General features: G+C 33.9%; 2 protein-coding genes across 3 annotated transcripts; one reads left to right on the top strand and one right to left on the bottom strand.

Annotated features, from left to right (window-relative positions):
* Nucleotides 1–1,139: 1,139 nt before the first annotated feature.
* Nucleotides 1,140–4,954, bottom strand: ak6 (adenylate kinase 6). Its single transcript, XM_056457801.1, has 5 exons — nucleotides 4,720–4,954; nucleotides 3,613–3,705; nucleotides 2,066–2,124; nucleotides 1,748–1,893; nucleotides 1,140–1,554 (listed from the first exon to the last, which is right to left on the bottom strand). Exons 1-5 carry the CDS (start codon nucleotides 4,754–4,756, stop codon nucleotides 1,365–1,367), a joined length of 525 nt encoding a protein of 174 aa, XP_056313776.1. The 5' UTR covers nucleotides 4,757–4,954; the 3' UTR covers nucleotides 1,140–1,364.
* Nucleotides 4,955–4,956: 2 nt separating this feature from the next.
* Nucleotides 4,957–19,290, top strand: rad17 (RAD17 checkpoint clamp loader component). 2 transcript variants are annotated; one of them, XM_056457798.1, is made up of 17 exons: nucleotides 4,957–5,075; nucleotides 5,437–5,517; nucleotides 10,617–10,865; nucleotides 11,148–11,225; nucleotides 11,304–11,466; nucleotides 11,664–11,800; nucleotides 13,166–13,218; nucleotides 13,306–13,428; nucleotides 13,591–13,660; nucleotides 13,746–13,857; nucleotides 13,991–14,182; nucleotides 14,268–14,353; nucleotides 14,464–14,610; nucleotides 14,794–14,940; nucleotides 16,373–16,493; nucleotides 18,544–18,601; nucleotides 18,683–19,290. In XM_056457798.1, exons 2-17 carry the CDS (start codon nucleotides 5,473–5,475, stop codon nucleotides 18,927–18,929), a joined length of 2,028 nt encoding a protein of 675 aa, XP_056313773.1. In that variant the 5' UTR covers nucleotides 4,957–5,075; nucleotides 5,437–5,472; the 3' UTR covers nucleotides 18,930–19,290. The 2 variants fall into 2 exon arrangements, with proteins under 2 accessions (XP_056313773.1, XP_056313774.1); XM_056457799.1 differs by having other exon boundaries at nucleotides 5,432–5,517.
* The last annotated feature ends 1,166 nt before the right edge of the window (nucleotides 19,291–20,456 follow it).

The raw sequence follows: 20,456 nt of genomic DNA, 5'->3' as shown, positions 1-20,456 counted from the left end.
ATTTCAATAAATATATCTGTTTAATAATTCTGTTTTTTTCAATGCACCAAAATATATCACCCATTCCACCCCTACTCCTCCCTTTTTCCTGATGGGGCGGCATGGCCGCCCAGTGGTTAGAACTGTTGCCTCACAGCAAGAACGCCACTGGTCCGACCTCTCACTGGGCCAGTCAGCATTTCTGTGCGGAGTTTGCATGCTCTCCCCGTGCCCGTGTGGGCTTTGCCCGGGTTCCTCCCACTGTCCAAAGACATACATCATAAGTAAATTGACTAATCTAAAGTAGCATCTTAAGACAACTCTTAGCCAGATATATCTTTGCTATTCCTAACACGTTCACAAGCAGGAGAGTTCTCAAGACCTACCTGAGCTCAAACTCCCCTCTCGCCAATGAAACGCGAGGGAGCCCCAGGCTCGACGATCTTATGAGCTCAGGGCTCTCTTCCAAAGCAGCCAACCAAACATTTTCTATTATCATTCATCAGCTAAGTGTAAACTCTTGAAATTATATATATATATATATATATATATATATATATATATATATATATATATATATATATATATATATATATATATATATATATATATATATATATATATATACACACACACACACACACATACATACATATACATATATATACATACATACATACATACATACATACATACACATACATATACATACATATATATATATATATTTATATATATATATATATATATATATACACACACATAACACTTGGCTATCTACCTTTATCAGTTTTATAAAACATTTCTAATTACTTATAAACGTTTTGGGAGGAAACACCAATGCAATTTGCCACATTATCATGTTTTATAATATTTTACTTAGCCTGCCAAATTCTTACTAATGTAAAATGTTGCTGGTGTTTGGTGGCAGCTAAGCATAAACCGTTATACATTTGAAAAAGTTAAATGAGTGTAGACAGTGATTATTCACTATTAAAACAATTTCAGAATTTATACAATTTTCATTGGATAAAGTTTTGATGTATTTTTTATAGCTATTTGGATCGTAGTTTCTTTGTCACATTTTTAGCTTCTCAATTTCTAAGTTGCAGTCCACCATCCTTCCTGAAGTATTAAATATGTACACAGAGACTCTTAAATATAATATAAAAATATTTATTTCTCCAATTCATGTTGAAATTGTGTTTAACTAATGTCAAACAAAGTATCTGTTTATAGCCTCACGTTTTTGTTTTTTTTTTGTCCTTAGCGCAATAATAATGAACCATGGTCAATCTGGAGTACTTTATCTATGAAATGTGATATAAGCTTTCTTTGACATGAACTCAAACATGTTTGAGCCTTTCACATATAAATGTCCAGAGTCAATTGTTGTCTTTCATCCATTGTTCAATCCACTGAACAATTTGTTCCAGATTCCTCTCCAGGTCTTCAGGAGTGTTACTGGGAAGCTGGTGAACAATTTCCTCCTTGTAGGCTTCCACGGCTTCCTCAAAAATAGTCTGGAAAATCTCACACTGCACATTATCCTGGAGCTTCTTTCCTGCGTACCCTCTGAAACAAAAACATGTAACTGATTTTAAATTTACATAAGGGAGTACATTACACCCTTAAATCAGTTTAACAAGATCAGTTTGAGGAACTTCTATATGGCATATTGTACTTTATTACCTAAATGTACCACAAACTAATGTCATATATCATAAACGTGTGTAATGAATTGGTATCAACATTTGTGAAGGCATACCTGCTTTCGAGACGATTGTAGAGATTGGTGTTGTCAGTGCGGAGGACAAAAACAATGTGAAACCAGCGTTCAGGAAAGAAATCACAGCCATGGTAATCAATAATTACGCCTCCATCTCCCATTTGGTCCTCCAACTCATCCACTACCTGGCATGTTAAAATCATTAATATTTTAAAATTAACTTGCATGGATTAAATGTTCATCTAAAGAATGACAATGTGCAAAATAAAATAAACATTGTAAACTTTGACTTCACATGAACTTTAAATCAACTAACAAACGACAAAATAATCATTAGATTCATCAAATAATACATACCCTGTCCTCATCCAATATAGGGCACTGGTATTCTTCATCAAAACCATCAAACAACTGAGCTGAAGACACATAAAAACATAGAGGTTGTCAAAATAAAAGCACCATTATGTTAAAAAAAAAAAATCACATATAATTAACGAAACTAGGGATGCACGATATATCGGCGGCCATATCGTTATCGGCCGATAAATGCTGATTTTAAGATTATCGTTATCAATCCGATGTCTAAATTAGGCCGACATCTTTAAGCCGATAAATTGCGTAATTGTACAGAACTGGGCGGAACGTCTTAAGACTTGTCCAGTGCACTACAATGGAGCTCTCCTCACATTGTTTATTCCTTCATTATTAAGTCCATGCTTTCTTTGTGTGGTATTTCTGTGCGTTAATATCTCAGTAAGTAACCATGTTCCTTATCATTGTAGATTTGTTTGATTGAGTGTCATTGTGTATTTTGCTTTAAATCGCCTCAGGAAAAAATATTACATGTGTAAATAACAGCAGCGATGCACAAGTGCTAAACAAGTTGTTGGGTTGTTTGTAATCTAATATGATTATTTGTTATTATCAATGCATTGCTTGCCATGTGTTGTTGATGTAAGATTGTATTCAGTTTGATCGGAATATTCTAATTGATTATAACGAGCGCGCGTGAGGGGTGTCACCGCACTTACGTACTGATCTGACAGCCTCCAGAGCTCACAGGGGAGAGTTGCGCCGGCCGGTCACTGAATCCAGCTTAGGGGCTCTCAACTCGCTGCACAATCTGTCTTTATATTATGCTCTGTGTTTGTCAAAGTCATCTGTGCTCAATGCAGGTGTTGTATCAAAATCTAACTTCGAGGGTAAATCTGCGCCCGCAGTTGAGTGAAACTCACAGCGGTTTATCATAAACTGTTCATCGATCATTTTTCCCAAAATTGACAGCAAGAATGAACAAAGAAGTGTTGTCTGATTGACAAGCAGCACCTACATGTGTTTAAAAGAATCCAAAACGCCAAATAGGATGAATCTATGCCGTATTTTAAGTAATACTATCTGTATTTAGCTTTTCGCTTGTACAATGGCTCTGAACTGTCAAAACACCTCATTTTATTCAAGAACATTTGAGCTGGTTTTAGTCCTTTCATTTTAATTTTATTTAAAATATATTTAACTTGCTTGTTGATTAAATCCCATTTTGTTATTTAACCAATTATTTTTATGCAACAGTCAAGTTGCATGTTAATTTGCTATAAAGAAATAGATATTTTTTTTTTTTTGCATGCTGATGCATGTGAAATCGTGAATATAGGTCTATATATAATCACCTTGCAATTTTGAAATTATAGCTTTTTTGCTTTGAGTAGAGACTATTCAGTTCATAAGAGCAGTTCAATCTTATATGAAGTTTGCTGTATAAAAATATACCATTTTGAAATATTTATAATTATCGGCCAATATATATCGGCTATCGGCCTCCAAGTCTGAAGAGTTATTGGTTATCGATATATCGGCCAAAAAAAGACATATCGGTGCATCCCTAAATGAAACAAAGCAGAAATTACCTTCCTGTGCCAAATCACCCACATTGACATAGGTTAGTCCTGTTCTCTGAGCCAGCTCTTTCCCTAGAGTCGTCTTTCCTACTCCAGGGGTTCCTGTCAGTTCATGAAGCCAGTTAAAGTTTGCAGAAAAAGCTTTAAAAATGTGTGTGATAGATAATTTCTATGTCTATTGAAATTTCAAGCCTTAATGTTGAAACCTCTATAATGTAAAAAATAATCTTTGTATTACAGTAAATAAACAGCAAAAACTAGTTCAAGGCACTCAAAAAATGTGGAAAAAATATTTTAAAAGTTTTTAATGACAATTAAAGCTAATATGCTAATATGATGTGACTATTTAGTATTTGCAATAAATATTTTTGTGAAATTGTATTATTAGGAGAATGTATATTAAATTTATAATTAAATATATATTAATGTGTGAATATAAAACCAACTTTACCTCAATTTATTGATATGGCTATTCCTTAAAACCTGCTTTATTCATTGGTTTTAAGAAATAGCCATGTCAATAAAGACTTTTATATATTTTTTCTTCACATTTTTCGAGTGCTTTGGATTGATTTTTGCTGTTTATTCTGATGAATCCCTTACCCAATAAGCACCGACACATTATTTAAGCTAACCCTGAGCACTTTTTGCTTGATTTTGAAGTAAATAAATACATTAAAAAATAAGAAAGAATCAGATTAATAAATGATTAAATAATTATAATATAAAGAACATAAAATATAAAATAAGATTCATAAACAATACAACAATTCAATTTAAAACTGGATTAAAATAGAAAATTAATTGATTCAAATTAATAACACAAATTAAAATAAAAAATGCATACAAAATAATTACAAGTACTACAATCAGAATTTTTTAAACTATGTAATCATGCATCTCAATATTATTTTTGGTTCATTTTTATATATATAATTATTTCACATCACAAAACACAATACACTTCTTCATTTTAGCATGGGACCCATTTGGGGGTCCATCGCATACAAAAAAAATAACAAAGAACATACTAACATGCAAACTGTACCTAAATGTAAGGGAACATTCTAGTCATAATGTACGTTATTTAAAAAACTCATAACATAAGCGACTTACCAGTGAGAAGAATGTTAGGTCTCTTCATGATTCTCATCGCAAGCTATCACACGTTTTAAAATACACTTAATTACACAACTCGTTTTACTCAAATCTCAATCTAATACGCAAACAAAACCGTGTGACATGCAGTTAATCTGTTGTTTATGTCTTTTTGGGGGGTTGTCACTGCACAGATTAACATAAAAACGTGTTCAAATTTGTGGCGTCCAGTTGATGACGTCATCAATACGCGCCAACAGAGGGGCGGTTCGGTACACTTTTAAAGGGGTAGTTTGCACAATGTTTCTTGTTACTTGCAACTGCAAATAGCTGGAATTATTGTTTTACTAACGTTGTTTGCCAAAATGACTAGGGTGAGTTTGAAATTTACTGCTTAAAAGGTGCTTGCCACGAATGTGATGATTTGCCTTGATCATTTGACAACTGCTAGCATTCGTGATTTCAAGCTAACGTAACGGTCAGAAGCGAATTTGTTTACTAGTAAACACCAGGTAAAGCCTTTATTAAAAACAGAAAAGCTATAATAAGGAACTATCCCACAGTCTGCTAATTTTATAGAAAAGTCTCTCTTGTTGCGTGAAAGAGTTTGTTGTGAAAATTACTTTCTCTTTGCTCCGCTGACTTATACGATAACCCTCCTCTCAAAAAACTTGGTAAATTCCATCTTGCCTGTTTACACATTATGTAAATGTTTTGGTTTATTTGCCAGCACAGTTTTGCATGGAGTAACTGAACGGGACGTCAGAGTTGATGATGTCAAAGCTCTCTCTTGGAGGAAAGCAGTCCTCTGGAAAAGTATGTATCATTTATGAAAGTACTACTTTTGATCGTTGTTCTTTTTTCTAAACCAGTTTAATCCCCTTTCCAGATAATAAAATACATAAATTATGTGTTATTATTAACCCCGTTAAGATAACTAATACATTTTATTCTTAAAATCTTTATGGAAGTGGAAAAGTTAACCATAAAACACCATAGTCAGTCGCGATTGTGACTGGTGGAGTAGTGTATAACGTAACGTTAATGAATGAACTTTTCTGCTGTCATCAAAAACCTCAGCTCAGTTATTAGTTTGTTAAAACATTTTTAAACCATCACATTTTAGGGTTACTACCATGCATAAAAACTTGACTTTGTTGTAGAATATAATATAGAATCTATATATAGAATATATAATATACAGGTGGAAAGCATTCTGAACGATCCAACTCATTTTTTGTTTCCACATTACGAACTGCTTCCCTCTGGTAGAAGATATAGAGTCCCAAAGTGTAGGTTAAACCGTTATAAGAAATCCTTTGCACCTTTTTCAGTGGGTTTATTTAATAAGAGTCTATCTTAATTAGCATTATAAATTTGGTAACTGTTGTATTTTGTATTGTTTTTATTGCTTGTTTTTAGTGAATGTCTGCAGCAATATGGTGATGCCCCAAACAAATTTCCTGTCAAGGACAATAAAGTTTTACTACTACTATATTATTAACATCACATATTGTAAATTTATTTTTTTTAACATCTGAGCTTTTAATGCACTGCAATATTCACTGTATATTTGACAACATTTTAGCGAAACCTCTTTGTGTAAGTAGCAGGGTTCATACGGTCATGGAAAACCTGGAAAAGTCATGGAATTTTGACGGCATGGAAACTTTTTGGAAAAACAGAAAAACCCACAAAGTTTTGGAAAAGTCATGGAAATTAGTTTAACACATATCTGTATACTTGAATTAGGGCTGCTTGATATTGGAAAACTCTGACATTACCATATTTTGTATTTCTGTGATATATATTGCACTCTTAATACAATTTCACCAGATGATTTAACAGGTTTTTGTAGAGGAGTGAATCTTGAATAATATATAACAAATAAATTTCAAGCATAGATAAATAAAATATAGTAAAGATAAAAGTGAATTATAGTTTTTGGGTATTCACTATTGAGTTACAGATATTGAATAATCAACACTGCATAGTCTTCATTGTATATTATTTAATCTTTATTAAAGTTACAAAAAGTTTTTGTAGCCGGATGTTTTAAAATTTTAATTATTGAAATGTTCACACCGTCACGGGCCTTAAAGAGACAGTTTACTCAAAGATTAAAATGTACTCACTATTTACTCACACTTCACTTGTTTCAATACTATAGGAGTTAATAAATCGTATTCTTTTTGTGTTCATAAAAAAACAAAAAAAAACAAGGTGTAATGAAAATGGTAAAAAAGTAATTTTTGGGTGAACTATCTCTTGAAAAATGCATGCAGATAATAAACTTTTACTCCATTATGATTAAGCTCTATATTAAACTATAATCCCAACATTGCATGTCCTGAGATGTGACTATTGCAGATGCACAGATTGCGATATCGATGCTGAAACGATAAATTGTGGAGCCCTAACTTGAATATAGGTTATAAATCAATTTTACATAGATATAAAACATATTTAAACTGATTTTAATTAGATTGTTGTGTGGTCTATGAAGTAATAAATTTGAACGTCATTGTTTTTTTTGAACGTCATTGTTCTTATTATTTCTCATTACATGAAACATTAGGTTATGAAAATGTACTTGAAAGTTCTGAAAAAAGCCTTGAATATATATATATATATATATATATATATATATATATATATATATATATATATATATATATATATATATATATATATATATATATATATATATATATATATATATATATATATAAAGAAAGAAAGAAAGAAAGAAACTGCTATGGAAATTTTACTATTTGCACTAATCTTTTGACACTCCACATATTCTATATTAATAATAATTAATAATAATATTAATTAATTATAATCTTATAAATTAAGACCTTGTATTTTTTCCATATTTTCTGTAAATTCAGAATAAATACGTCAGTAACATTATGGAGCTTTATAAATAAAAACATTATTTGGGTTATTCTCACGAAACCATTAAAACAACATGGCACTTGTTGATAAAAAACATTACAATAAAGACAGCGCTGTTATCAACGAAGCACAATGTGTAATTTTAACATAATTTATAAATTTTTAATAATTTTACTGCATTTTTTACTGATATTCTCATTACTGAAACGTGTCCATGTATGTTTGAATGTGTGTTATGTTGTAATTTAAAAATTTAAACAAATTAGCATAAACATTTTAGAATGAAAACAAATCAATTGTTCTAATAGATTATCTTACATGACAGAACAAATAGTTTACAGAATATTCATGTATAATGACAATGAGAAAAAACTGAAAAATGATGTGTCCGTGACGGATGTTCTCATCCTCCACAACCATTTTAAAGTACTGTTTAAGCACACATAAAGAGTTTAAATAAAGTTTAATTTTGTAAAAAGGAGCACATGGGCCAGTTGTTTCAAGATGGTTGCCAGGAAAGAAGATCTTTTATATTTCTCCAGTTAAATGTAAATTTTTCTCCTGTCAAAATGGTTACACGACTTTTTGATTATCATTACCGAAAAAGGTAGTTTTCCACATTTACATAATTGTTAGATTTGCTCAGTTTTATGAAAACAAACTTTTTTTAAAGTCTTAATTATATGCACTGAGAATTTTTTTTCTAAATCATCATAGATTCCCTATTATTTGCAAAACATATTGAGGCACCTCATTCTCCGCAACTCTTTTCTCATATACCGCAACCATTTAGGGACAGTTGCGGTAGAGAGAACATCCGGGAATGAGAATTTAAGTAAATTGCATACTAGAGTACAGAAGGAAGGAAAGAGAGAGGTTAGATTTGGAGATGGCATAGCAGGTGTAATTACTAAAAGAAACACTACAGTGTTAGGAAATGTAATCATTTAAGTTAATAATTTACACACACTATAATAATTTAATCTATACACACACACACACACACACACACGCAGAGTGAGAGAGAAAATAACCGTTAAGTCAAATATGAACATTTAGAAAATATTTTGTTTGCAAAAATACTAATTCACCATGATCCTGAAAAAAGTGCACAAGTGTAAAGGGGTGACAAACACACTGCATCATACAAAATGTTAAGTCTTTTGTGTAGTCTCTTTTATAGTCATATGTAGTTTTTACGGTAATCAAAATATTAAAAAAATCTACACTTCAGATCACTTTGTCAAACAACAAATATCGAAACCTTGTCAGAAATAGTATTTTAGCTTGTCTAAAAAGGAATTCACAAGCAGCATTGTAGAGATAGTTATACTAGAACCTAGTGTTTACACCATGTCATTGCATGTATTTTTAATGACCAGAGGGTGCTAATCTGCCTTTTGTTTTTAAATGGCAGTCTGTATTTTACCTGGACAATACCAAGTGTATCTGTCTGTGAACTGCAAGACAAGGGCGTAACATGAAGGTACGTAACTTGTAAGTTAGAGAGGTGTAACTTGCAGTTATGGAGATCCCATTAAACCATGTGAGATGTCAAAACGAGATGTTGTTGACAAGATGGCGGAATTACATACAAGAGAACGTTTTCACCAAATGTTTTCATGAGGTTTCTCCAAATTTATCCACAACCAATTCATTTGATATATATTATTATATTCCTTCATTTAGCTACTCGCTGACTTCTTTGAGGACATCAAGTATGAAGTATATGGTTCGGTTTAGGATTGTGGTAGGTATAGGCATTAATAACTGTGATGGTTGGGTTTAGGTGTGGAGTAGGTGTAATAACTGATGTACAGCGCCATTTTGCCGACAACAGTGACATGTGGGTCTCCATAACTTCAAGTTCTGCCTCTACTACAAGTTACACCCCCTTCATGTTATGCCCCTGTCTTGCAGTCTGTAGACAGACCCTACTCTAAAATGCAGCATTAATTTAAACTTAATTAAAAATAAAAATTACAAAAGGGGCAACGTAGTGGCGCAGTAGGTAGTGCTGCCGCCTCACAGCAAAAAGGTCGCTGGTTCGAGCCTCGGCTGGGTCAGTTGGCGTTTCTGTGTGAAGTTTGCATGTTCTCCCTGCGTTTGTGTGGGTCTCCTCCGGGTGCTCCAGTTTCCCCCACAGTCGAAAGACATGCGGTACAGGTGAATTGGGAAAGGCTAAATTGTCCGTAGTGTATGAGTGTGAGTGAGTGTGTATGGATGTTTCCCAGAGATGGGTTGCGGCTGGAAGGGCATCCGCTGCATAAAACATGTGCTGGATAAGTTGGTGGTTCATTCCGCTGTGGCGAGCCCGAATTAATAAAGGGACTAAGCCGAAAAGAAAATGAATGAATGAACAAAAAAATTACAAAAATTACATTGTTTTCAATGGGGGAAATGTATGTTAATTACTGCATAAATATAATTTTTTTTCTACAATAATAAAAAATCTAAATAATAAAAATATTATATAAATATGATTGAATTAGCTATAAAAAAATAAAAAATAAAAAACTGTGGGTACTTTACAGTTGTTCGTCCCTAAAAATAAATGTTATTTCAGAATCTCAAGTAACTCCACTTCACTGTTAATAATCCCTTTTTAAAAAATTATATTAATTCGCTTTTTTTAAAAAATTAATTCGCTTTTTTGACAGAGTCGGTTTTTGGTAATGAGATTTTTTTATTACTTGTTTTGGAAATTATGCTCAAAAAGGTACTAAATGATATGTATATATTTTTAAATTTAATGTTGACAAATGCTCCAGACTTTGTTTCAATTATCTGCAAAAACAAAATTTAATAATTTTTTTTTTTAATTCATGTTTGAAAATTTTTAAACTATGTTTTCGTGAAAATCACCCATTTATATTCTTTATTGTGATTGACGAGATTAAATTGATTAATATCCCAAACTATTTATAACAAAATAACAAATGACCTAGAATAGATGAGGATCCTCTGAATCCACTCCTACTAATGTATGTTATATGTGTTTATTCCCTGTGAAGATAAACAACTGGGTGGAGCCATCATTTGGTGAACTTTTGGGAGGAGTGAGTAGGACCCTGAAAAAGGGCCCACTCTCAGGGGAAAGCAAGACTACCAGTTGGTCATCTAATGGAAACCCAGCAGAGAAAAAATCCAGAAAACGGAAAGTAGAGCCTTATGTATCTGACAACCAGATCTGTGTGTCAAGGGAAGCAAATAATCCAGACCAGGATGAGCCCTGGGTGGATATTCATGCTCCCCAATCACAGGTAAACAAATCGCTCGCATCAAGGGGACTCAGTGCAGCTTTTGGAAATGTACGTTTGTGTAGTTTAGTTCTGAACAGTTTCCATCTCACTCTTAGCTGTAAGGATATATTCAGTATAACTAGTTTAGATGTATTTTAATGTGTGTTTTTTTTAAACTCTACAATGAATTTGAACTTTAGCATAGGTCACACTAACTATTTTCCTCCCACAATCATCTAAAAATTATCCATTGCATATTATTTTTAATATCATTATTGTTAAAAGCTTTTTTCTCTCTGATAGGCTGAATTGGCTGTCCACAAGAAGAAAGTTGAAGAAGTTGAAAGCTGGTTGAGAGTCCATTTGGACAAATCAAAAAAGGTCTGTCTGATATGTTTATTTAAAAACTATTTATGTATTTAATATCCAATATTGTATTTGTTATGATTGTTTCCACAGGGTGGCGCCATTCTGTTGCTCACTGGCCCCTCAGGATGTGGGAAAACTGCGACTGTTCAAGTTCTTGCCAAGGAATTGGGCTTTCAGGTCCAAGAGTGGACAAATCCCTCCACCACCTCTCAGTATAAAACAGAGGATTTGTTCACACAAAGCTTTGATCCAGGTCAGGATTCTGCTTATTAATATTTACAACTGGCGTACTGTACGTGTAATTACACTGCACATCATAAGAAGCACATAAGTAGATTATGTGCATTTCCACATTTCAGAGTCATGTATGGATGAAGTTACATCTCCCTTTCTCTGTATTCTATTAATTGTTTATATTGGCTTATTCACTTGACCTTTTTCTTTCAACAGATTCAAGGTTTAATCGTTTCCATGGCAGCTCGCAAACAGGGTTATTTCAGGAGTTCCTGCTAAGAGCTAACAAATACAGTCGTCTACAAATGAGCGGAGAGATGTGGACTGAAGACAGGAAAATAATTCTTATAGAGGTGCTGCATAGAAATGCTCTTCAAAAATACTAACAAGGATGCTTTTAGACTCTAATCTCCATACTGAAATCTTAGTTGACCAGAAAGTAATTTGCCTATGCTATATAGTGAACATATCAGACTGAAAAATTCATTTAAATTTAAAACGCCAGAATTTGTCCAGTACCTTCATTGGACATAAAATCAGCAATTTGTTCATACATTAGGAGAATGAGTCCTGACTACAAGAACAGACTCCATTAGCCCTAATGTTAGTAAAAGAAACCTATAAATTCTCCAACTCGTGGAACCAGATTAATTTTACTTGCTGTAGAATATGTTTTTAATACTTGTAGAAGATCATGCTCTGTTTGTAAAAGCACTTTAGCTATGAAACATGTTCTTGACACTGTTAATCCAAATATGGGGTTTTTAGCAAAAAATAATTGTAAAACCTTAATATAATCTATATCTGCAGTATACTTTTCCTCACCATGAAAATAGTCATAGAAACTGGCATGGCATTAAACACAAACAAACAAACACTTAAATGAGTGATATGAATGAGCAATGGACATAAATGCCCACTGATATAGAATTCCCTGTTGAAATAAGTGGAGGCATGGACCCAAAATCAGTATTCGAACATTTTTTGCTATTTCTGCTCAGAATTATATAAGTATAAGAAATAAAAACTTAATATATGAAATAAAGAATAATACCTTTTTAACTTTTATTCATTGTTTACAACGCATATTTGCAATGCAACTGTTTTACAAAAAAAATCATGTGAACATTTTCATCTTAGTCAATAATATCACTGAAATAAATATAAATGTTCACACATTTACACAAGTAAATAAATAGACTCGGTGGGCTAAAACTCTTTGGAAATCTACAGATTTCTGAGCGCACAGATTTTGTGTGGGCCTAATTATGACCTAAAAGATATCCTTGTTGTCGTTTTGTTTGATTTATGTGTAATAAATTGTGCTAAAGATAATGTCAGGCAGGTGAAAATGATAAAGGCAAGTTTATTTATATAGCACATTTCATACATAGTGGCAATTCAAAGTGCTTTACATAAACAGGAATAAAAGAGACAAGTGTAAATAAAATAAAAACAAATATTTTAAAAGCAGATGAAAACAGCATAAAGAGTTTTTCCATGTTCCAAAACATCGGTGTATCATATTTTCTCATTTTACTCTGGGACTTCCCCATTCTGGTGATCACATAAATGCGGAGTAAATCGCATGGCCCCTGATTTTAACCCCCTCCCAGGAGAAAATCGCTTTAGCTAGCCAAATGTAAAACATAAATTATAGTTAAACATAAATTATAAAAAAATCACAAGCTTTGTAAAACTTTCTTGTTTTAATTTAGGAATTCCCAAACCAGTTCTATAGGCAACCTGGATGCTTGCATGATATACTCAGGTGAGCATTGAAACAGTACTTTTAATATACTGTACGAGTCACTAGTGTCTGTAATGCAATGTTGCTTATTTTTGCTTGCTCTTTTAGGCAGTTTATTAAGTGTGGTCGATGTCCGCTGGTCCTGATAGTGTCTGACAGCCTCAGCGGGGACAAGAACTCCAGACTGCTCTTTAAGGATGTTTTGCAGGAACTTGGAATTCACAACATTAGGTACAAATTCACAAAAATATTTAAACCCAAGGTCATCACAGTTAAAGCAGAATTCATCTGATCTTAAGTCGGAGTTAAAAATGTAAAGAGATCATGTTTAGGGTATCTTCATCATCATCATATCATATAGGGCCTGTTTAATTAAATATGTCTCTGTTTTAGTTTCAACCCTGTGGCCCCCACCAGTATAATGAAGGTCTTAAGCCGGATTGTGACCATTGAGGCAGTAAAGGTCAGTTGTATGCTTTGCATTTTTACAAGAGACTGTGTTTTACTAGATGCAGATATTTATCTGTACATCTAATTTGTTTTTGCAGAGTTCCGGGAAGATCTCTGTTCCTGATAAAGCTGCTCTAGATCTTCTGTGTTCTGGAAGCTCTGGAGATATCCGCAGTGCCATTAACAGTCTACAGTTTTCCTCATTTACTGGTAGGGAAATATATTCGAAATATATTATGTTTTATGTAATTTTAATTAGAAGTACAGTATTTATATAATTGTTTGTAGCTTAGATTTTACAATTGATTGTCATTCATATGAGTCAACCTTTTCTTATTGTCAGACAATAGTCTGGAGAGGAGACTCTGGGCTTCCAAAAAGGGCAAGTCCTCATCAGCTAAACCTGCTGTAAAGGCTAAAGGAAGAAGCAAGTCTTCCAAATCAAAAGACATGCAGGATGAAAGCCCAGCTATTGGAGGCAAAGATGCTTCGCTCTTCCTTTTCAGAGCTTTAGGGAAAATCCTCTACTGCAAACGTTAGTTCTTTTCCTTCCCATTTTTCTGAATTGGGGTTTAAATTCATTCATATTTACATTGTGTAAACGGGATTGCTTTTTTTAGGTGAAGGTTATGAAGGCACTCAAGCACCCAAGCTGCCTCCACATTTAACAGATCATCAGAGAGACAAACTACTTGTTGATCCAGAAGTAAATATTAATATATGTTGCTCTATACTTGCACTACATGTTATAAGTTACACTATAAAAAGTTTTAAATGGTTTAATACTTTTAACAATCTTGCAATATTGTTACTCAGCTTGTCATTGAGCGTTCCCATATGTCTGGTGAATTCTTCAACCTCTACCTGCATCAGAACTACCCTGACTTCTTTTCAAATGTGGAAGATATTGCACAGGCCAGCGAGTACCTCTCTGATGCAGACTTCCTGTCAGCAGAGTGGAGCGTGAGTGCAGAAGCTGTTGGACGTTTATAGTAATGCACTTAGTGATGTGCAGGGTTACCCTGATTGTACTGCAGATGTAACATTTAATTTCTGAGCACTATCATCAGTAGTATTTAAGCAACAACTTTGTTTTTTTTTTTTTTGTTTTTTTTTTTTTTTGTCATTGTATCTTTCTTTTCACAGTCAAGGTCGACCATGTTGGAATATGGCTCATCAGTCGCCACTAGAGGTCTCATACACTCAAACTCTTCTCGAGCACAAGCCAACAGCCAATCCACTGCCGGCTTCAAGCCTCTGCATAAACCACATTGGCTTTACATAAACAAGACGGTATATTTCCTTTATTCTACTTATTAATCCGCATTTAACTTATTTTGCATGTACACCATTATATACTCACTGGCCACTTTATTAGGTACACCTTACTATTACTGGTTGGTCCCCCTTTTGCTTTCAGAACTACCTTAATCCTTCAAGGCATAGATTTAACAAGGTACTGGAAATATTCCTCAGAGATTTTGGTCCATATTGACATGATAGCATCACGCAGTTGTTGCACATTTGTGGGCTGCACATCCATGATGCAAATCTCCTGTTCCACCACAACCCGAAAGTGCTCTATTGGATTGAGACTGATGACTATGGAGGCCATTTGAGTACAGTAAACTCATTGTCATGTTCAGAAGATGGGTAGACTGTGGACATAAAGGAATGGACATGGTCAGTTCCACTACTCGGGTAGGCTGTGGCGATGACAAAATACTTAATTGGTACTAATGGGCCCAAAGTGTACGAAGAAAATATCCCCCACACTATTAGACCACCACCACCAGCAGCCTGAACCGTTGATATAAGGCAGGATGGATCCATGCTTTCATGTTGTTGATGGCAAATTTTGACCCAACGTCTGAATGTTGCAGCAGAAATCCAGACTCATCAGACCAGGCAATGTTTTTCCAATCTTCCATTGTTCAATTTTGGTGAGCCTGTGTGAATTGTAGCCTCAGTGTCCTGTTCTTTGCTGACAGCAGTGGCACCCGGTGTGGTCTTCTGCTGCTGTAGCCCATCCGTCCATCCCAAGGTTTGACATGTTGTGCATTCTGAGATGCTCTTCTGCAAACCTCAATTGTAACGAGTGGTTATTTGAGTTACGGTTGCCTTTCATATTGTATATCAGCTCAACCAGTCTGGCCATTCTCCTCTGATCTCTGACATCAACAAGGCATTTGCACCCACAGAACTGCCGTTCACTGGATATTTTCTTTTTTTTAAACTATTTTCGATAAACCCTAGAGATGGTTGTGCGTTAAAATCCCAGTAGATCAGCAGTTTCTGAAATATTCAGACCAGCCCATCTGGCACCAACAACCATGCCACGTTCAAAGTCACTTAAATTCTCTTTCTTCCCTATTCTGATGCTCAGTTTGAACTGCAGTAGATCATCTTGACCATGTTTACATGCCTAAATGCATTGAGTTGCTGCCATGTGATTGGCTGATTAGAAATTTGCGTTAGCGAGCAGTTGGACAGGTGTACCTAATAAAGTGCCCGATGAGTGTACATAATATTAATGTAAGCTATATTATGGATAATGTCCTAAATGGGACATTTACTTCAAATATATTGTTGCCATGTGATTGGCTGATTAGAACTTTTGCGTTAACAAGCAGCTGGACAGGTGTACCTAATAAAGTGGCCGGTGAGTAATGTGTTATAAATACTGATTCATCTATACTTTTTTTTTTTTTTTTTTTTTTTTTAGTACCGAGAGAATTACCAGACAGCACAGTCTCTCTTCTTAAGTTTCTGTCTTACCCCTGTGAGCCTCCTGACAGAAATGGTGCCTTACCTCGCAAAGCTCACCAACCCAATGAGAAATCAAGGTAAATGTGACCCATCTGCATATACACCATTGAAGGGATGGTTCAGCCACCGAAAAAATCAAAATTCTGTGATAATTTAATATCCCTTCAATTGTCCCAATCCGGTTTGAATTTCTTTCTTCTGTTAAACATAAAACCACCTATTCTGAAGAATGTTGGAAAACTGCAGCCATTAGCTATGTTTCCATCCAAAGGTGGGTATTAGATTTATGTGCAAAACTGGAACATAGCATAAAACAATTATAAATAGAGCCCCATTTTGCATATAACAGGTCAAAGAAAACAAAATCAACACTTCCTGATGAACTAACACAAAATATCAAAAAGAAAAAGGAGGATTGCTGTGTTATTTGCTGTGTACATTACTTTTTTGATGTTCATGCTATAATTTATTGAGTAAGTGTCTTTCCATCAAAGTTTATGTGCATTTTTTTCTGATCGGATTAAAGGTTTGTAAAAAATGCAGGCTTCCACATAATTCATTCTTATTGTCCCAACACAAATTGATTAAGTTAATTTAACAAATTTAAATGGATTGAACATAAAACAATTAAGCTGTGCCAAAAAAGATCTCTAGAATTGTGTTCTAATCATTTTAATTGGAATTATTAAAAAAAAAGCTTTTGAGTGCGGTTGTGCTTATGTTTTTATTCGCATTTTTTAAAAATGTATGCACATCTTGGCATTTCCATTTAAGCATTTTGGGTTTTTTATGTGAAATAGACCCTTTTGACATTTCCGGGTTTCTCAGTAGCAGAAGGCATCATGGTTGAGTACAACAATTAATGTTTTTACAGTCCAATTAGCTGATATAATGAAAGTAAAAACTCCATGATGATGTTATCAAGGCTTTAAGAAAAAAATTAAATGTGTGGGACTTATGACGGCAGCAAGAAGAGAGAATAATGTCAAATTTACTCTCAGCCCGATAGACGCTGCATTAGAAACGTCTCGCATAATCGGTAATTCGTTTTTTGTAATTTGACGCAAATATGATAAAATAGATAAATGCATATACATGTAAATACAGTATTTAAATAAATCAAAACATTTAAAACTTTTGAGAAATCTAGGATTATGATGATGGAAACATGGCTATTGACCTCCATAGTGTTTTTGTTCCTTATATGGGAGCAATTCCAGCATTATGGATGTGACATTTGCAATAAAATCTCAAAACATAAATGGACAGAGGAAGTTTGTTACCATTATATTGAAACATCTCTTTAAATTTTTCAAAACAACTAGCCACAGAGTTGTGGGAGTGCAAAAATAAAAATCTGTAAACATTTTTTATAATTTAAATTAGGAAAATAAACACGCATTATGGATGTGACAAAAAAGTCTGAAAGTTTACAGTCTACAACATACTTTGTAGAAATTCAGTGAATTAAACCCAAAAGAAAAGATGCTAATTAAAAGCATAAGAATCGGCTCTTTACAGAAAAAAATTATTGATTTTTTATTTTTGCATTTATGAGGAAAAAGTTTTGTTATGGATGTGACATCTCTCTGTTATGGATGTGACGGATGTGAAATTGCCACTTGTGTGACTTCGGTAAATTAAATATATTTTTTTCAGAACACGGACAGAGACATTTTTGAGTATTATTAAAGCACTGTAAAATACAAACCTACACAAAAAAAACGCAGAAACAGTTTTGCCATTTTGGCTAAAAGTAAACATTTTTTCATGGCAAGGTTGACATCTGCATGGAATTGCTCATGGAAGTCAAAAGCTGCTGGATTCTAACATTCTTCAATAGAAGAAAGAAACTCTAATTGGGTTGGAACAAGTGTAGAACAAGTAAACAATGACAATATTAATTTTTCTGTGAACTATATATGTTTTTAAATGGTAAAAAAAAAAAAAAAAGATTGGATCAAACGGCATACCATAATTTTTCAAGTTAAGTTTGTTTATTATTTTTCTTCCACCTACACAAGTATGCAAGACGAAACATCAAAAAATGAATATTGCATTTCTCCTCACACTCTGTCTTTTTGTTTTCTAAGTGTTTTAACATATTTTCCATCTTCCTCATATCAGCCCAAATAGCCTTCATCCAGAACTTTGGGCATCTTTCACAAAAGAGGGTTACTGGAAGGTGAGATAAACAAAACCTTCAAGTGTTATATCATTCTAAAATACCATTAAAAAGGGTTTATGTAAATGTATTCATTTGCAGACTGAGACTTGAAGCACTTGGTGACAAAGACCCTGGCATTTTGGATGCTGACAGTGAAAACGAGGATTCTTGTGCTGCTCAGTCACTTGACCCTGGTACCACACAAGCAGATGCCACAACTGAGTCCAATTTGCCAAACAGCCAGGATCCTTCTGGGGAACTTTCTGCAAGCCAACCCCAGCCCGCAAGCACTGAAGCCCTGTTAGATGAGGAAGACCTCTTAATCGAGGAATATGACAGTGAATGACTGATCACATGTCATGGACATGTGTAATATCACTTACTGATGCATTGTTTGTAGGTTTTTGTATGATTGTTTGTTTGTTTTATGATGCTAATTTACAGTTATTATTTAAGTGCTTCTACGCAATATGTTGCTATAGAGAGTTGTTCGTGTTCTTCCTTGTGTTTAAATGTGCGTGTTCTGTACACTGTTTCATCAAGTTGCTTTCTGAAAATATTAAACAATGAAAACAGTAGGACAACTTACAGCCATAATTAAAGTTTTATGTTGACACAGTGTAACAAAACGCGCTGGATCTGAGAAGTAGACAATCTACACCTCAGGCAGGGAAGTGACTGCAATAAATCAATGTTTGCAACTTTGATGACTTCTTTCATTTTCCTTCGGCTTTATTTATTAGGGGTCGCCACAGCGGAATGAACCACCAACATATCCAGTTTATGTTTTACACAGTGGATGCCCTTCCAGCCGCAACCCAGTACTGGCAAACATCCATACACACTCATTCACACATACATTCACACATCACTCGCACACTAGGGCCAATTTAGTTTATTCAATTCACCTATATCGCATGTCTTCAGACTGTGGGGGAAACCGGAGCACCCAGAGGAAACCCACTTGAACACGGGGAGAACATGCAAACTCCACACAGAAATGCCAACTGACCTAGCTGGGACTTGACCCAGTGACCTTCTTGCAGTGAGGCGACAGTGCTAACAATTGAGCCACCGTGACACCCTTGATGACTTCTTTTCTTGGGTATAAATCTCCGTATTTGTAGCTGCTAGTCTACCTTACAGTTTTATATAGGTTTTAAAAATATATTTCATATATTTAAAAAGTCCTTAAACTCAATCTCTCACATGAAGAAATTCTATCGTAAATTGTAGTAAATACTGAAGTATTTTGGATCATACCATAGTAAAGTACTTGAATTATTCTGTTTTGGTAATTCTACAGTTGCTGTGATACAATATTATTATTAGTTTATTAATAATATTGTTAATAGCAACATAAAAAACCCAATGTACTATGTATTTTACAACGGTATATTATACTATAATACACAGTTTACTATAGTAAAACATGCTTTTTAATTTCACTATTGTTAATACATGAGTCTGCTATAGCATTCATTAATGTTGTGACATTATACATACAGTACAATATGCTTTACTATAGTATCGCTTAAAACTCTATAGTATTTCATTAATTAATTCATTTTCTTTTTTTGGCTTAATCAGGGGTCAACACAGCGGAATGAACTGCCAACTTATCCAGTATATGTTTTAAGCAGCGGATGCCCTTCCAGCCGCGACCCAACACTGGGAAAACTATAGTATTTACTATTGATTACAGTAGTATTATTTAATGTAGGCTTGTTTGTTAGTTTATTTAGTAGGGTAAAAAACATCAAAATACAATTTGTACAGTACAATAGTAGCCTATTTATAAATACTTTTAATGAAAATTATTACTTTTTTATGGGTCCATGCCACTGTAAAGCTTGAAAATCCGTGGCATCAA

This window comes from Danio aesculapii, chromosome 5 (assembly GCF_903798145.1).
Source record: "Danio aesculapii chromosome 5, fDanAes4.1, whole genome shotgun sequence".
Taxonomy (NCBI): Eukaryota; Metazoa; Chordata; class Actinopteri; order Cypriniformes; family Danionidae; genus Danio; species Danio aesculapii.
This window is presented reverse-complemented; position numbering and strand designations above follow the sequence as displayed.

Bases quoted from the DNA above. Each gene is read 5' to 3' on its own strand.
- rad17 (XM_056457798.1), top strand. From the start codon at position 5,473: ATGATGTCAAAGCTCTCTCTTGGAGGAAAGCAGTCCTCTGGAAAA. The intron at 5,518-10,616 runs GTATGTATCATT...TTCCCTGTGAAG, and splicing joins GAAAGCAGTCCTCTGGAAAA to ATAAACAACTGGGTGGAGCC. The intron at 14,611-14,793 runs GTGAGTGCAGAA...TTCTTTTCACAG, and splicing joins TCCTGTCAGCAGAGTGGAGC to TCAAGGTCGACCATGTTGGA.
- ak6 (XM_056457801.1), bottom strand. From the start codon at position 4,756: ATGAGAATCATGAAGAGACCTAACATTCTTCTCACTG. The intron at 3,706-4,719 runs GTAAGTCGCTTA...ATGAACTGACAG, and splicing joins ACCTAACATTCTTCTCACTG to GAACCCCTGGAGTAGGAAAG. The intron at 1,894-2,065 runs GTATGTATTATT...TTAACATGCCAG, and splicing joins CTATATTGGATGAGGACAGG to GTAGTGGATGAGTTGGAGGA.